Source organism: Propithecus coquereli, unplaced genomic scaffold (genome assembly GCF_000956105.1).
Source record: "Propithecus coquereli isolate 6110/MARCELLA unplaced genomic scaffold, Pcoq_1.0 Scaffold305, whole genome shotgun sequence".
Lineage (NCBI taxonomy): Eukaryota > Metazoa > Chordata > Mammalia > Primates > Indriidae > Propithecus > Propithecus coquereli.
Window position 1 is genome coordinate 3,038,843 of NW_012148675.1, and position 18,369 is coordinate 3,057,211.

Here is an 18,369-nt window from a genome sequence, read left to right on the forward strand (position 1 = left end):
TTTGATTTTGAAACTGAAAAGGTATTTTTAAAGATTTCGCTCTTATTTTCTGCCCTTAGGTGGTAGCATGTGAGACTTTTAAGTGTTTATTTAAAGTTGCAAAATCTGTTCTGAATTGTAGTCACCATCATTGTTGTTCTCAGTGTAGTTCTGAAGACTAGGTATTGCTTAAATTGTAGCAGTAGTTACAAGATTACCTGTGAATGTTTTATGTTTGCTTTTTCCTTTTCTTAGCATTAAGAAATTAAGATGCTTTTATGGAAGAAATCACCAGCTAATCCTTTAATGCCTGTTAATTTATTGCCTATATAGATCAGTATTCAAACCTCTTCAGTTAAAGACTCTTAATTCCTTAAGGATGACAGCCAAATTATAAAAGACACACTTCCGATAACTCTTTTTATTTTCTTCTTTCTCTCCCTTTCTCCTTCCAATCTTGTTTGTCTTCAGGGACATTGTGTTCCGTAAGGTTTAGTGGAACACAAGAAAATTAAGAGAGTAAAGCATTTTGAATGGAATCGGTGTATCTGGACTACAGTTTTGGTCCCGCCGCATGTAATTTGTATATTCATGTAATTACTGTGTGCTTCAGTTTCTGCACTTATAAAATGAGACTAATAGTACCTACATAAGTCTTTTTTATTGGGCTGAGAATAAAATGAAATATCTGCAAAAGTACTTTTTCCTTGTGAACTTAAAAATATTTATTTTTAAAATTTATGTACAGGCTAGAGTGCTGTGGTGTCAGGCCAGCTCACAGCAACCTCAAACTCCTGGGCTCAAGTGATCTTCCTGCTTCACCCTTCAGAGTAGCTGGGACTACGGGTGTGCACCACCATGCCCAGCTAATTTTTTCTATTTTTGGTAGAGATGGGGTTTTGCTCTTGCTCAGGCTGGTCTTGAACTCCTTATCTCAAGTGATCCTCCTGTCTCAGCCTCCCAAAGTGCTAGGATTACAGGCGTGAGCCACTGTGCCTGGCCCATATTTCCTATTTTTAATCAAAGCTACTGATCTGTTCTCATCCCTGTAGTTTGATTGTTGCAGAGTGTCATGTATGTATTTGGAATAATAAACTCTTTGTAACCTTTGAGACTGGCTTCTTTTACCTAGCATAATGCTTTTGAGATTCATCTGTCTTGTTGCATGTATCAATAATCCATTCCTTTTTATTGCTGACTAGTATAGCATTATGTAGGTGTACCACAGTTTATCCATTCATCAATTGAAGGAAATTTGAGTTGTTTTCAGTGTTTGGTGATTGTGAATAAGTCTGATATAAACATCTGCATACAGGTTTTGTGTGAATACAAGTTTTCATTCTTTTGGGTTAATACTTAGGATTGTTGTGACATGTGGTAAGTGTATGTTTAACTTTGGAAAATAATTTGGAAGTTTCTTTTCCTCCAGTTTGCGTTTTCTTCAGTAATGTTTGAGAATTTCATTTGCCCTTCATGTTTGCCAATACTTGGTATTGCCAGTTTTTTCTTTTTCCCTTTTACATTTTAGTCACTCTAATAGGCGTTTAGTGGTATCTCACTGTGGTTTTAATTTGCATTTTCCTACTTGCCAGTGTTGTTGAGCATCTTTTCATATGATTATTTCCATCTTTCTAAAAGCAATAAAATTTCTCTTATATAGCAATCATATGATCAAAATCAGGACGTTAACATTAATACAGTACTAGTATTTAATCTACAGACCTTCTTCAATTTTTCTAGTTGTTCCCCTAATATCTTTTGTAGCAAAAGAAAAAAAAATTGTTGATCCAGGATCAATCCGGGATCACTTGTTACATTTAGTGTCATGTCTCTTTAGCCTCCTTTAATTTTGAACAGTTTTTTAGTCTTTTATGATTTTAACATTTTTAAAAAGGTCAGGTCATTTATTTTGTAGAATATCTTTCAATTTGGGTTTGTCCAAAGTTTCTTCTTGATAAGGTTCAGGGTGTACATTTCCGGGAGGAATACCACAGAAGTGACATGGTATCTTAACATATCTTATTAGGAAGAGTATGAGCCGTTACTGGTAATATTAACTTATCCAAGTACTTTGAATATGTGAAAAGTATCATTATGTAGATATTTCACGGATGCTTTGGTGTAATAGGGTTTTGGTTTTCCTAAAGGGGTGATTGCTTTTTTATATCAAGTTTCTTTTTTCCCCCAACATCTACAGTTAACCCACTTTGGATATTCTGTACAAATATAGAGTAAGCATTTATTTAGGTGCAGTCTCTATTCTAGTTGCTGTCTTCAAGAGATCTATATAAAGGATTAAAAAATAAAGTGAATTTAGAAGTTCAAAATTTTAAAAGAAGGGAAAAAATTAGTCACCCTTGAATGGTAGAGGTAAACTTCATGTGTAGAGTACTGTATTAATAGTTAACAATAGGGCTGGGCACAGTGGCTCATGCCTGTAATCCCAAAACTTTGGTGGGAGGATTGCTTGAGACCAGGAGTTTGAGACCATCCCTAGCAACATAGTGAGACTCCATCTCTACAAACAAACAAACAAAAAACTAGCTGGTCATGGTGGCACATAACTGTAGTCCCATGTACTTAGGAGGCTGAGGCAGGAGGATTGCTTGAGCCCAGGAATCTGAGGCTGCAGTGAGCTATGATTGTTGCCACTGCACTGCAGCCTGGGCAACAGAGCAAGACCCTGTCTTTAAAATAGAAAAAAGAGATAGTAACAATACCATTTATTGAGCAGAGAGTGTATACCAAGCCCTGCATTGGGTGTTTTACATGAATTAGATCATTTAATCTTCACTATGGTTCTGTGAGGTATATAGTATTAATTATTCCCACTTTTACAGATGAGACTGTAAAAAGACAGAATTTAAGAACAGAAAAGCTGTATTTGAATCTTGATCTTGCTATTATCTGTGTTTTGGGTAGAATAGCATTTCCTAAACTGATTCAGTGAACTATTCAGTAGATATTCATTGACAAAAGGTTTCCTAATCACATATATTTGGGAAACACCATGTGCTATATCCCCCAATACAGAAAAACATGAAAATATTACCTATGTAGTTTACTGTGCCCATCCAATCTGAAGTATTGACTGCATTCTTTGCATTATCTCATTTTAGTGTCTTCATAGCTCTATCACTGACTGAGGGTATTTTGTTTATTTGCTTCCTTGTTTATTTTATTTATTTATTTTTTTTGAGACAGAGTCTCATTCTCTTGCCTGGGGCGAGTACCGTGGCGTCAACCTAGCTCACAGCAACCTCAAACTCCTGGGCTCAAGCAATCCTACTGTCTCAGCCTCCCTAGTAGCTGGGACCATAGGCACGCGCCACCATGCCTGGCTAATTTTTTCTACATATATTTTTAGCTGTCCAATTAATTTCTTTCCATTTTTTGGTAGAGACGGGGTCTCACTCTTGCTCAGGCTGGTTCCGAACTCCTGAGCTCAAACAATCCGCCCACCTCGGCCTCCCAGAGTGCTGGGATTACAGGCGTGAGCCACCGCGCCCGGCCTGCTTCCTTGCTTATTGACCATCCCTTCACTAGAAAGAATGTTCCATGAGAGCAAAGAATTTAATTCATCTTGTTCACTGAGAGATATGTACTATTAATTATTCACTGTTGTAACTCTCAAACGCAGATCAGTGCCTGAACATTTAGTAAATTATTTGTTGAATAAAAGAATGAAGTTTTCTGAGACGACCTCTCATAAAACATTTGTTTAATCCAGCACTTTGAAATTTATTTGACCATAGCATTCTTTTTGTTTGTAGAACACTTAGGAATATCTCAAGGAACGTTAATATTCCATGGGACTATTTGAGAAATGCTATTTTCGTCCCTTAGTTCACAGTTTTAAAATAGTATTATTAGAGTCCCATTTATGAAATTCAGTATTGTGCCTACTTATATAAGTATTTGAAGAAAATTAGAGATGCAGAGTGTATTTTAGGATATAGTTAACTTGCAATTTTTTATGTTAATAAAGAAGGAGTTGCTAAGATTAATTCAAACCAGTGAATAACTTTAAATAATTTATTTTTAGTAATAGGATTTATTTAGTTTCTTTGGCAGCAAATTTACCATTCTAATTATGCTTTGTGTTGGCTAATAGCAAGTGGTTTAAGCCCAAGGAGAAGGGCCACATGTGGTACTTTTACATGCTCAAGTACTGTGTCAACTGCATTAGGTCCTTGTTAGAAGGAGGTATGTAGAATGTTTTAAAAAAGGAAAAGAAAGGGAAAAGTATAGCCTTAGCTTTTATAAGAGGATAGTATGGAAGAATAGATATGTGATTGTTTAGTTAGGTTTTCTGGGCTCCAGTGTCGTCTCTGCCCCATAAATAATATGACAAACTTGAGCAATGTACCTTGGTTACCTGTATCTTTCTATCTCTTTTAAATAGCTGTATAGTGATCTATGCTTCAGTTTTTAATGGAAGAGATTCTTTTATTAAAACAAAATCCAGATTACTTCAAGGTTTGCATCAAACTACAGATAATAATCTCTAGATGAGGAAGAGTAGCTGGACCAGCTGGATTTAAAGTGAGAAAGGGGGACTGCCCATCTAGTATAGCTTCCTTTCCCATCTGTAGAATTATCTTCCAAAACTGAACATTTTGAGTATGTTGTTTGGTGTATTTTGTTCTCCTCTCCAAAGGGAAGTTACACTCCCTTGCATGTTGTAGGGTCTGTCCTGATGGCTCGGTTACTACCTAGTCTGTTGCTAGAGGCTATAGAATATAAAACCAGAGAAACCAGAGGATTAAGGGATAGAAAATGCGTACAGAACTATGGAAACTTCCCAGGCAACTGGCAAAGTCATTGACATCAGTGTGTGTTGGATATAATTATAATTAAACTTAGGGCTAACTGTAGAAAGTTAGAAAATCTACTACACCATTTGTAATGGAAATATCTTCCCTACAGAGCTCACCAACATTTTAATAAAGATGAGCTTTGGAAGGAAACTCTTTAACTTGATGACAGTAAGAATCAAAATGAGAAAACCCATGAGAAAGGGGTAATTCAGGGGAGCATCTCTTCATCTTTCTACACAAATGTTGTCCTTCTAGAACATCTTTTTGCTAACACACGCTATAGAGTTTATATTTAACAAGGTTTCTGCTCCCTTTTTTATTTTCTCTACCCTTGTCTTCTCCTCTCCCCGCTCCCTTTCCCTTCCCCTTGCTCTATATACACATACACAACAAACTTTCTAAGGATAGGTTTGTAAAAGTGCGTTGGAAATAAAAATAACCTTATTTATAATTATAATGGATTCCAAGTGAAAATCCAGCTAATAATTATTTAGGCAATAGCTTTTCTTACTGTATTATATATAAAAAACATTGATAAATTGCAAGCGCAAATCCAACCCAATATGATTTCATAGAACAGTTTCTATGGGAACTGCACAGCATGCACTTTTGGCTTTTGATGGATTGTTTTTCATTTTTTGTTCTTCTGAGTCTGCTTATTTTGTATAACCTTCAATGTTAAACATAGCAATAATGCTTAATAAGAACAAGGTGCTTTATAAACAGTGTTATGGGAGGCTGCCTATTTCAATATTTACCTGTCAGATGTGTCTTACTTTAGCTTACGTGGCATATCCTTTAACTCTGACTCTGCTAATATATTCCAAATTGAACAAACCATCATGTATTTCACTTTTCATAGTGTCTTCATGGGTAAATGATCATTCATAAGGCTATTTTTTTGAGGTGCTAAGAATTTTGAGGTTTCACTTTCATGTATCTTAATATATATTATGTTAATTAAATTTTATTTTTGGGGTTATTTTTAGATTTTTCAACTAAAAGATTAATCATCTTCCTCAGGGATTGTAACATAAGCATTTTTACTTGTAAACATTTTACTTTATAGAGTGGTTTGAAATTATGTATCTATTCTTGATGGGAAAACCTCACTTTATAACCATTCTGATTATAAGTTTTAGTTATGAAGTTAATACTAATTTACTAATTAATACTTACTTAACTAGTGACATTCTTGAAATAATGGAAGATTCTATATTCTTGCCAGTCACATTGCCAGAGTGAAGGGTGCAGCTTAATGTATGCTATCAATTGGAGGTAGGATGGTACTTTAGTAGTTCTGTCTTGGGTATAGGTAAAATCTTGGAAAAACATGAAGTTGAAGATACATAGAATAAACTAACAACACTGAAAAAATAATTCCTTGTCCTTGCAGTAGAGTTTCTTTCCTAGTGCCACCAGATGTCAGTGTAAACACAGGACCAGAGAAATACTGCAGTGGATAAATGCCTTATGAACATTCTTTTTTGCTTCATAAAAGAGGTGGGGAAAAAGTTTTACGTAAACTAGATATACAATGGAAAAATTATTTTACTGTTGAATTGTATAGAAAAATGAAATGCATAATGGAGATTAGAGTACCTGTAGAACTCCAAAAAGCATAGGTACAGTTAAGAATTCATATTGAATTTAAATGTACTAATGGAATATATAGGCGATCTTCGAGACTCTCAGAAATTGCTAACCTGCAGCTATAACTGTAGGGGATGGAAAGCCTGTGGTTAAACTGTTTACAGCCTCACTGGCCATGGTGTTTCTTAGAATTACTGTCAAAATCTGAGCCTTAAAATAAAAGAGTATATTTTCTAGCTTATGGATATAAAACTCACCTCAGTGTGATTTGCATTTGGTACAGTACTTAACTATAGTAATTCCCTGGTACATATAGTCACATTAAGCATTTTCCCAAAGGAGCATTCAGTAGGATAATTATATTATAAAAATGTCCCTCTTTTAAAAACATTTTTTGAGGAATGCTGTATTAAACAATGATCATTGTTTACTGTCTCTAGTTAGATTTAGTACTTGCACATATGTATAGATCTGCCATATTTCTCCCAGATGAAAATCCCATTTTGAGTTCTTGCCTTCATGAAGTCTTCATGTGGGGCTTGTGACTGTACTCAATGTGTTGTATACAATTTTTTTAGGTTCTAGAATTTTACATTTCCTCTCTCTCTTTGAACGCTCACCCCAGGACGTAGAAACCACAACTAATGGCCTGATTCCCTGTTTCCAATGCCAGGCATGTCTCTTGGAGATAGGTATGCCTAGTATTTTGGATTAAATTCCAATTCAGTTAAATTCTAAGCTCTAGACCAGTGTGCTAGACCAGCTGAATTTTGATTTGGGGCAAAAGTTTTGTGTGGGGTCAAAGGCTGCTTTTAGTTTCTCGATTTTTTTTTTTTTTTCAAAAATGTTTTCTTATTCAGGATATGTTTTCCCAGATTACTTCTTTTTGCTTTTTTCTTTTTCTAATTTAGGAAATGGAAAAACTTGTTTCTTTAAAAATATAAAATGTCTCCCTAGAAATTATTGCAGGAAATGATGTTCTCATGTTATTCTTGCTTTCTTAAACTTTTACACTTAAAGATTTCTTCAGTACTATAATATGACCTGTTGTGGGAGGGGTGGTGTTCCTACCCTCAAAGCTTCTGTTTTTTCTCTCCTCTCTCACCTGGAACCTTACAGACAACACCTCTTTGGTTTGAAGAGAGTAAAGTCTTTCTCCTATCTCTCTGTGACCCCAGACACTTTGAGCTCTGCCTTCCAAAGTGGGGTCTTTTATTTCATCCTTATTCTTTATCCATGGGTTCTGGTCTTTATTGGATGCCAGTTTAATTCCCAATATTGTGATTCTACTTTCTTTTTCTATCTAGGAACCCACACCACTTTTTTAGGTTCTAGAATTACAAATTTCCTCTCTTTCTTTGAACACTAACCCCCAAGACATAGGAACAACTAATGGCCTGACTCCCTGTTTCCAATGCCAGGCAGGTACCTTGGAGATAGGTATGCCTAATATTCTGGATTAAATTCCAATTCAGTTAAGTTCTAAGCTCTAGACTAGTGTTATCCAACAGAACTTGGAAATGTCCTATATCTGTGTTGTTCATTTTGATAGTCACTAGCCCACATGTGGCTCTTTTTTTTTTTTTTTATTTCAGCATGTTGTGGGGGTACAGATATTTAGGTTCCGTATGTTGCCCTTGCCCCGCCCCCCCCAAACACATGTGGTTCTTGAACACTTGAAATTTGGCTAGTTTAATTGAGGAACTCAAATTTTAATTTTATTCAATTTTAATTAATTTAAATGTAAAATGCCACATGTGGGCTAGTGGCTTCTGTATTGGAGAGTGCAGTTCTAGATAGCAACTAATGAGTACAGCTCTTCATACATCTTTAACTGAACAACAGTCTTTTTTCTTTTGAAACATTTGTCTCCTTTGCCCTAGCATGTGGTTCTAGGTGAATACCACACAGAGAGGTGAGGCAGCAAAGAAACACCAGCGTAGCCAACCAGTTTTGCTTATCAGTAGGATGGTAGAAGTCTCAGCTGAGTTTCCCTCATTATCCTTCGTTGATTAGGTGGTTATCAGGCTTTTACACTATTAGACTTAGTTCCTGATATCAAGGGCTTACCATTTAATTGAGGATATTATAATAACCAGAATTCAAGGTAGGCTATAATAAATGCCATAAGAGGCACAAAGTGTTTGAAGGTTACTTCTGTGTAGTTACTGTTACTATTCTGCTCTAGATTCATCTATTCCTTGTCTCTTCTTCCTTTCCCTGTTTCTTTAGGTTTTAAAGCATTTTCCAATTAATTTACAAAATGTGACTTTAATATGATTGAATAAATAGGACAGTGTTCAGTTAGATTTTTATTCTGATGTGTTTTTAAAAATTCAGGATATACTATATGCACATTAGGAGTATTTTAAATACTCAAAGTGTTTTGGAAATTCTCATTTTGAACTTCCCTTTAGAATTTATGGCAGTTTTTTTTTCTTCTTCTTAAACTTCATGGACAATTTCAAACATACACAAAAGCACAGAGAAAATATGATAAATTGCCATGTACCTAACACTGAACTTCAATAGTTATTAACTCAGGGCCAGTCTTGTTTTAGTTATAGCCCTACTCACTGTCCCCACCTCATTATTTTAAATGAAAATTCCATTCATTGAATAATTTAGAATGAAAATATTTGTGTACATATCTCAAAAGGATAAAGAAACTTAAAAAAATACTATTATTATATCTAAAAATAATGATTTATTAATACTACCAAATATCCAGTTAGTGTTAAAATTTCCCTGATTATCATATATGTGTATGTATATATTTCAATTTGTTGAAATCAAGATCCAAATACGGTCTTTGTAATATAATTAATGGATCCGTCCTTATGTCTCTTTTAATATAGTGCTTTATTGCTGAGCATGGTGGCTCATGCTTATAATCCTAGCACTTTGGAAGGCCAGGATGGGAGGATTGCTTGAGGCCAGGAGTTCAAGACTAGCCTGAGCAACATAGCAAGACCCTATCTCTACGAGAAATACAAAAATTAGCCGGATGTGGTAGTATATGCCTATAGTCCAAGCTACTCAGGAGGCTGAGACAGGAGGATTGCTTGAACCCAGGAGTTTAAGGTTGTAGTGAGCTAGGATGACTCCACTGTACTCCAGCCTGGGCTACAGAGTGAGACTCTGTCTCCAAAAAAAAAAATAAAGTGCTTTATCAATTCTTCCTTATGTAATGTTTATTACCTGTTTATATATTGATTCTAGAATAAAGTATTAGATGAATAAATGGCCAATAGATCTTTTAAGCATCTGCCAGGATTAATAATGGTGTCCTAAAAGAATGTAATTTACAAGAGTTGAGTCAATTTTCCTTTGTTCTCCAGATGCCATCTTGTGCACAGGTTGTTATGGATACTTATTTGTGAACGTTACTTGAAGATTCTGATTGGGAGACATGATGTTGTTACTGCTGATATAGTATACAACAATATAAGGAGACTCACAGTTCCATGCTGCTGAAACACCTGGTCCTGGTCATCATTTCCTTCTACTACTCCTTTTTTGGTCCTTTCTTTTTCTTCAGAATATTCTGTAGGATACTTTTCATATATATGGTCATTCTAGTATTATGTGGAAATTTGTTTTATTTCATAATATACAGAAATGGCTTTTTTTTTTTCTCAGAATCACTTGAATTGTGGAAATACTTTCTAAGTTTAAAAAAGTTTATATTATTATATTATTGAGGAAAAGAAAAGACAGGCTAGTGCCTAAACTGTATATAAATACACAGGCATGGTATACTTATTCAAGATTAATAATGATATCCCTTCAGTTAACAGTAAACAATTCTTCAGCCTTACCATATGATTAAGTTGCTGAGGGATTTTTTTGCCATAAAACATACTGTTAGGTTTCTAGGATATTCAGTTATGATTGACATTGGCTGTAAACACATATACTTAAGTTATAATTGTACATTCCAAATTTAGGTGAATAAAATTTAATTTCTAATAGAGTATTCTGAGATTGGATCATGGAAAAGTATGGAAAATCTGAACACTGAGTGTAAAGGGATCTTTGTTTGGATTAGGAGGAATCAATTATACTTCTTTTTTTCCTTTTTTTTAGTGGTTGTCCTAGAGTTTGCAATATACATTTACAAGTAATTCAGATTCATTTTCAAATAATAGTATACCTTTTCTCAGGTAATGTGAGTACCTTACAGTAACAAATTGATCCTAATTCTTTCCTCCCGTGTCGTGTATCATTGCTGTTATTCATTTCATTTATATATAAACATACATAATCAAATATATTGTTGCTATTATTATTTTGAACAAATTATCTGTTAGATCCATTAAGAATAAGAAAAATTTTTATTTTACCTTTATTTATTCCTTCTTCAAAGCTCTTCCTTTCTTTTTGAAGATCCAAGTTTTGACCTACGTTATTTTCTGTCTCTGTAAAAAACTTATTTTAATGTTTCTTACAGGGCAGGTCTCCTGCCAATGAATTCTCTTAATTTTTGTTTGTCTGAGAAAATATTTCTCTGTCACTTTTGAAGGGTGATTTCATAGGGTTCAGAAGTCTGGATTGGTGGTGGGTTTTTTCTTTCAGTCTTTTCTTGCTTGTATGGTTTCTCAGAACTCAGATGTAATTCTTATATTTGTTTCTCCATAGGTAAGCTGTTTTTTTTCCTCTGGCTTCTTTTAGTTTGTTTTTAATTTAATTAATTAATTAATTTATTTATGTATGTATGTATTTATGTATGTCAGAGTCTCACTTTGTTGCCCAGGCTAGAGTGCAGTTGTGTCAGCCAAGCTCACAGCAACCTCAAACTCCTAGGCTCAAGTGATCCTCCTGCCTCAGCCTCCCAAGTAGTTGGGACTGTAGGTGCCTACCACATTTTTCTATTTTTAGTAGAGACAAGGTCTTGCTGTTGCTCAGGCTGGTCTAGAACTCTTAAGCTCAAGTGATCCTCCCACTTCAGCCTCCCAAAGTGCTAGAATTACAGTCTTGTGAGCCACCGTGCCCAGACTATTTTCATTTTCTTTTTTATTTTCTGTAGCTTGAAAATGATATGCCTAGGTACAGTGTTTTTGTGTTTTGTTTTTTTTTTGCACTTGCTTGGTGTTCTCTGAGCTTCTTGGATTTGTGGTTTGGTGTCTGATGTTAATTTAGTTTGGGGAAATTCTCAGTCATTCAAATTGTGTTTTTTGCCTTTTAGTAAGTTTTAGTTTTTTGCCTTGTAATTTTTTCTTAATAGCTGAACATGATGTACCAGGTAAATGGAACTGCTGTAAACAGGCCTTTATTAATGTGGTGGTGAAGTGTTGGGGAGGGGACACATTCTGCAGTGCTATGATCAGGTCTGGTTTCCCGAGCCTGTGCCTCTGGACAGTGAACTTCACAAGTTTTTCCTCAGTCTCCCTCCACCCCTTTATATGGGACCACATGAGTAGAGTGGGATGGAATTGGGTTTTTCTTTCTCTTCATGCTGAAGGTACATCCTCAGTCTTTCAAATGCATGTTTTGGCTTGTGGTTATCTTTCAAATTTTTTTTTAGAGCTATTTTTGTGAAACCATGGGTAAGTAAAAAATTCATGTTTGAGAAGTTCTGATGATTTTAATCTTGAAAATGAATCACATGGGAAATCTGAGACCAAGGTGGATAATGATGAGCTGAAAGCTATAGTGGAAGCGAATCCAACTCAATCTACCCGTGAATTAGCAGGAAGGTTTGATGTTACTATTCCAACAATATTGGACCGTTTGAAACAAATCGGCAAGGTAAAGAAGGTGGATAGAAGAGTTCTGCATGAATTAAACTAGCATCAGAAGAGAAGCGGTCTCGAAGCTTGCCTTTCTTTGCTGCCATGACATAAAGGCGAACCATTTCTACACTGTATTGTTATGTGTGATGAAAAATGGATTCTATTTGACAATTCCAAGTGTTCAGCACAAGGATTGGATAAAGATGAAGTGCCAAAACACAGTCTAAAACCAAATATTCATCAAGAAAAGCTAATGGTGTCTGTTTGGTGGTCCAGTGCTGGTATTATCCACTACAGTTTCATGAAACCTGGTCAGTCAATTACAGTGAATGTCTGCTGCAACCAGTGGATGAAATGATGAAGATGTTATGATTAAGCAGCCAAGATTGGTCAATAGAGACAGGCCAATCCTCTTGCAAGACAGTGGCCAACCACATGTCATACAAACAATGCCGTTCAAACTACATAGGCTGGACTTGGAAATCCGTTAGACACCGTATTCACCAGATTTTGCACCAACTGACTACCACTTCTTCCAGGCTTTGGACCACTTCTTGCAAGGAAAAATATTTTCAACAAGCTGTGGAAAATGCCTTTCGCAATTTCATTGCTACTCACTCTCCAGGCTTCTTTGCTGCTGGCATAAACAAGCTACCATTAAGGTGACAAAACTGTGTTGATAGTTGAGGCACATACTTTCATTAATTGTATTGCCTCTTATTTGAGATATAATAAACTACACTTTTGATTCAAAATTGGATATTTAACATTTAATGACCTAATAGTTTCTCCTTAGAGCAGGTCTTGTTAAGAAGAATAAAGTTAAAGTGCTCTGGCATATTTCAAAATAGCTTCTTTTCCCCTCACCCTGTCGGAAGCATGACAGGATTTTTCTTTATTTACTGTGAGAACCTGTTTAAGCTCCTGGAGATAAAACTCACAAAAGTGTGGGACCCCCTTTTGACTGGAACCCCCTGGAGTTTTTCACTCTCAGACTTGTCTGCCTGAGCTTTTAGCAATTCATCAATTGCAGTTCAGGTTTTCCTACTCTAGCGCTGGTTCCCTGGTGGTTTCCTCTTGTATTAATAAGTCTCTACTTTGGTAAACAGTAACTTCCTGTATTCACCTGCCTGTCTCTCCATTTTTGAGGGCAACGGTGTCTTGAATCTTAGGGATTCAAGAGCAGTTTTTTGTTTTCTAGTCTGTTCAGCGTTTTACTTGTTAGGATGAAGTGGCAACTTCAAAAGTTCTTATATGCAGAACCAGAAACTGGAAATTTCCTTTGTATTTTTTTTTGTTGTTGTTGTTGTTGTAAAACTACAACGCCGAGGAAAGTTAATAGCCGAGAAATATGGAGAATTTTAATGTCAGAGGCAGTAGAAACTGAATAGGGTGGGTGAAGGCTGAGAAGATACCATTGAATTTGATGATGATTGTCAAGGGAGTAGCTTCAGATGAATATGGCAGTGGAATTTGCATGAGTGATTGTGAGGTCCATGAGGGCAGGAATTTTTGACTGTCATTCACTTCTGTATCTCTAGTACCTAGAATGTTGCTGGGTACCTTATAGGTACTCAATAAATATTTATTGAATGAATGAGGCCGGGCGCGGTGGCTCACTCCTGTAATCCTAGCACTCTGGGAGGCCGAGGCGGGTGGATCACTCAAGGTCAGGAGTTCGAGACCAGCCTGAGCAAGAGTGAGACCCCGTCTCTACTGAAAAATAGAAAGAAATGATCTGGACAACTAAAAATATATATATAGAAAAAATCACCCAGGCATGGTGGCGCATGCCTGTGGTCCCAGCTACTCGGGAGGCTGAGGCAGAAGGATTGCTTGAGCCCAGGAGTTTGAGGTTGCTGTGAGCTAGGCTGACGCCACGGCACTCACTCTAGCCCGGGCAACAAAGCGAGACTCTGTCTCAAAAAAAAAAAAATATTTATTGAATGAATGAATGCATGATTTGTGGAAAAATGGAATGATTGAATGTAGACTCAAGAAAAGTAGTCTTTGGGAAAGTTTAGTGGTAAAAAAGAAAGGGAGAGAAAATAGCATATTGATAGCAGGAGTCAGGAAGATTTGTTTGCTTGTTCGTTTTATTTTTAGAGAAAGGAAAACCTAAACCAGTTTGCAGGTTGAACAGTAAAGCCCAATAGAGAAGAGAGGATCAGAGAAATTGGAGAGGAGACAATATAAGGAGCAAACTCAGGAGTGGAGAAGGTATGGAATTGGCAGGTAGAACACAGGTGAAACTCCTAAAAGGAGGAAGTCTGCTGCTTCTTGTGAGATAAGAAAAAAAGAATAAATAAATCAAGTTTCTACACGGAATACAATGTAAAATACTATTGTGTAGTTCATTCCTGTCAAGTTAATATCGATTCAATTGGGAAGGGTTAAATTGCTTTTGCTGACATGTTTATCATTTCTGTCTACATCTAGATAACACTAGAAGTAGAAGCACTATCTTAGTACTTTGGCATCCTTCTCCATCCTTCCCTCCTCATCTTTGTTCCCACTATTCTCATAGAATACAAAAGTATTCAATGTTTATAGATACTTGAGTGGTTAACTCTGTTTCTGGAAAAGATTGCAGAGTCTATTTTAGATGCTTGGTGGTTTCTAAACATGTTCTTATACTTGGTTTTCACAGGAGGATTGAGAAAGTATCTGTAGAAGGTATTTTTAAATAATTAGCACAAGCTGTGAAAATACTACTTGCTCATGTGTAAAGTTTCACTTTTGCCATTGGGAAATTTCAGTAGAGATGTAGAAATCAGATATCTTAATGTATTTATGATATTAAAAGGGAAAATAATTTCTCTATCTTTTATACCAGCAGTCCCCAACCTTTTTGGCACCAGAGACTGGTTTCATGGAAGACAATTTTTGGACATAGGGGAGGAGGCTGGGGGAGATGGAGCTCAGGTGGTAATGCTGCACGAATTGGGGAGCAGCTGTAAATACAGACAAAGCTCACCTCCTGCTGTGTGGCCCAGTTCTTAAGTTTTGTGGAAGACAATTTTTGAACCATGGATGGGGGACGTTTGTGTGGGGGTACAGAGCTCAGGTGGTGATGTGTGGCCTGTTGATGCCTGACCGGTACCGGGCTGCGGCCCAGGGGTTGGGGAGTGTAGTTTTAGACTGTACTGAATAATCAAAACAAATTTTTTTGACTTTCAGTTTTATAAGGTCAGCCTAACTGATGGAAAATAAACTTATTTTCACTCTGTTTCATATATCACCACTGACAACCTGCTGATCTTCAACTCAGAGTCTTGCTGTAGAGTGATTTTTGCCAGCAGTCAACTGCTAATGATGCATGAATTGGATACGAAACAGATTTTCTTCCTTTTCTGTCATGACCTCCACCCAAAATTAGATTGACTTTAAATTGATTATAGAAAAATAACCGAGCTTGAGAAACTGTTGTTCTTTCTTTGGTAAAATGTTCTTGAATATTAACTTAGAAATAAGTTATGTTAAATTTCTACCTCAGTGGTACCATTACAGTAATTGGTTATGGTTCTGAAACCTTTCAGGATGTGAGACTTTTTGATTAAAGAACTTCTGGGAGTCCTTATGGGAGAAGTAAGCTTTAGTATAAATTTAATATACAAGACTAGTAGAATATCGATAGCATGTTACTCAATTTCAATAAAAATAAGCATATTTATCATTTCTTATTTTATACTTTTAAGGATTTTGATATTCCCCATTGTTTCATCTATATTAGCATTTTTCAAGTGTGACCCATCATCCACATGTTTAGTGCCTTTCGGATTTTGTGACCGAGAATTGTTGATTCCCACTTCCTACCTCCTTCTCTGGTAGGAGATACAGAATAACTGTATGCTTGAAATGGAAAAAAAAAAAGTCTTATTTGTTTTTTAAATCTCCTTTCCCGTATCTAAGCACATGAAGCCAGACCTTCTTCTACACATCTCAACTGTCTTCCTTACAGATGCTACTATTTCTCCAAACTTAACAATTTAAAGAAGTTATTCAGTAGTCTCACACCTACAACATTGACAGCATACCTTACTTGCTGCCTGTGTGTGTGTGTACTTAATTTATGTAGCACTATAGTAGTAGTTCTATTCTGGCATTCTGTTTTTCATTACCTCTGTGCTTATACTCCTCCAGAATTACTGCCACCTTCATAGCAAAGTTTTGTGGTAGATACATCCTGAAAGTTTAGTCTCACTTATTTTTTATATCAACTTAATAACATGTTCTCTAGATACATTGCACCTATACTTGACTTCACTAGGTAGGATTTATAAACTGTTAAATGTACAAGGTATTAGACTAAGCATATCTTGTCCTAATGTTAAATTTCATATGTAAAGGAAAGTGGAATAATTTGGTGAAATTATAATATTAAAAGGGAACACATGATTTTTAGGTATCTATAGGCATACAAACTATTACTTCAGAGGATCTACTTTATTTGATTGATTGATTGAGACAGAGTCTTGCTTTGTCCCAGGCTATAGTACAGTAGTGTCATGATAGCTCATTGCAATCTCAAACTCCTGGGCTCAGTCAATCCTCCTGCTTGACTGTAGCTGTGACTACAAGTGTGCGCCACCATGCCTGGCTAATTTTTTCTGTTTTTTTTGTAGAGATGAGGTCTTACTACATTGCTCAGGCTGGTCACAAACTCCTGGGCTCAAGTAGTCCTCCTGCCTGGGCCTCCCAGAGTGCTGGGATTACAGCCATGAGCCACTGAGCCCTGCCCAGAGGAGCTACTTTAGCAGCAACTTGGGAGTCATTAGTTCCAGTTACTGTACTTAAGTAATATGCATTTCTTTAATAACACTCTTTGGTTTATCTGAAGTCCCCTTTTAGTTCAAAAGCAAGGTTTACTGTGTTTTCATTGGTGGTTATAAGAACATTCTTAAACAATGAGTATTGTTTATAATGGTAAAAAGTATGTAAGGTGCAGAATTTGCTCTTTCACTTTGTCAGTGACTCTTGTTATTTGTGATCAAATAGTAATGATAACAAACCTTTCAATCCTTTTGAGATTGTTTTTCCAAACTGGAACTATTTATTCTTTTTTTTTTTCTTTTTTTCTCTCTTTCTCTCTCATCTACTTACTTACTCTGGAACTATTTATTCTGAACTGTCCACTCTATCACCTCCCATTTCGTTTTTAACAAACTAGAACCATACTGTCTCCATCATAAGAGAATAAATGTTTGGTTCTTGCTTCCAACTCCTGTTTGCCCTTTTTTGGCGGGGCGAGAGATAGGGTCTCACTCTGTTGTTCCAGGCTAGAGTACAGTGGCATCATCCTAGTTCACTGCAACCTCAAACTCGTGGGTTCAAGTGATCCTTCTGCCTCAGCTGCCTGAGTAGCTGGGACTACATGTGCATGCACCATGCCCATGTAATTTTAAATTTTCTGTAGAGACAGAGTCTCTCTATGTTGCTCAGGTTGGTCTCGAACTCCTGGCCTCAAGCAATCCTCCGACCTCAGCCTCCTGAAGTTGCTAGGATTACAGGCTTGAGCCACTGCGCCTGGCCTCTTGTGTGTCTTTTAATATACTATTGAAAATACTTTTGTGTGTGCACAGAAAGGATTAGGTATATTTTAATATGTTTATGCTAAGATAGTTGTGATAAATGTTTAGGAGTGATCACAGCATTGTGCGTTCTGAGGTGAATAAGTGAAGAGAACATCACTAAAGCATCCAGTCCTACAAACATGTCTTTTTGCTAACAATAATTTTTCTGACTGCTGTATTGCAGCTGTTGAAAATGCACAGATAGATGTGTTAAGGCTGCTGCTTCGACACGGAGCAAATGTTAATGGATCCCATTCTATGTGTGGCTGGAACTCCTTGCACCAGGCTGCTTTTCAGGTAACCTCTGAATTTATTATTCATTTCCATGTAAATTGTGTGTTTTACCCTTTTAAAATGACAGTTCTATACAGTTTTTGCTTCCTACTTGCCTGTGATTTATGATGGTTAGTGCAGTACAGAAAAGGCAGTCTAAATGCTAATGATCATTCTGAGTAAGCCAACTGCTGTAGTAGTTATAGCAGCTTTGGGCTATAGGGATTATCTAAATTTTTCAAATGTTCATAGCATAGTTAAGAAGCCATCAGAATATTTGGGATATGAGTTGATAAAGAGCAATGGCTTATTTTATTTATAAAAGTGTGTTTGGAACTTCTGGTAGTTCCTTAGTGCTTGGATTAACAAACTAACTTTGCAGGATTTTATAAGGAT

The 18,369-nt window shown here is 36.2% G+C and overlaps 1 protein-coding gene across 1 annotated transcript in view; it reads left to right on the forward strand.

Annotated features, from left to right (window-relative positions):
* Nucleotides 1-18,369, forward strand: part of ASB3 (ankyrin repeat and SOCS box containing 3) — a 91,384-nt gene that overhangs the window by 10,171 nt on the left and 62,844 nt on the right. The window contains exon 3 of the mRNA XM_012649842.1: nucleotides 17,885-18,091. Within this exon, the coding sequence (XP_012505296.1) occupies nucleotides 17,885-18,091 (207 nt within the window). The remainder of the gene's footprint in view (nucleotides 1-17,884; nucleotides 18,092-18,369) is intronic.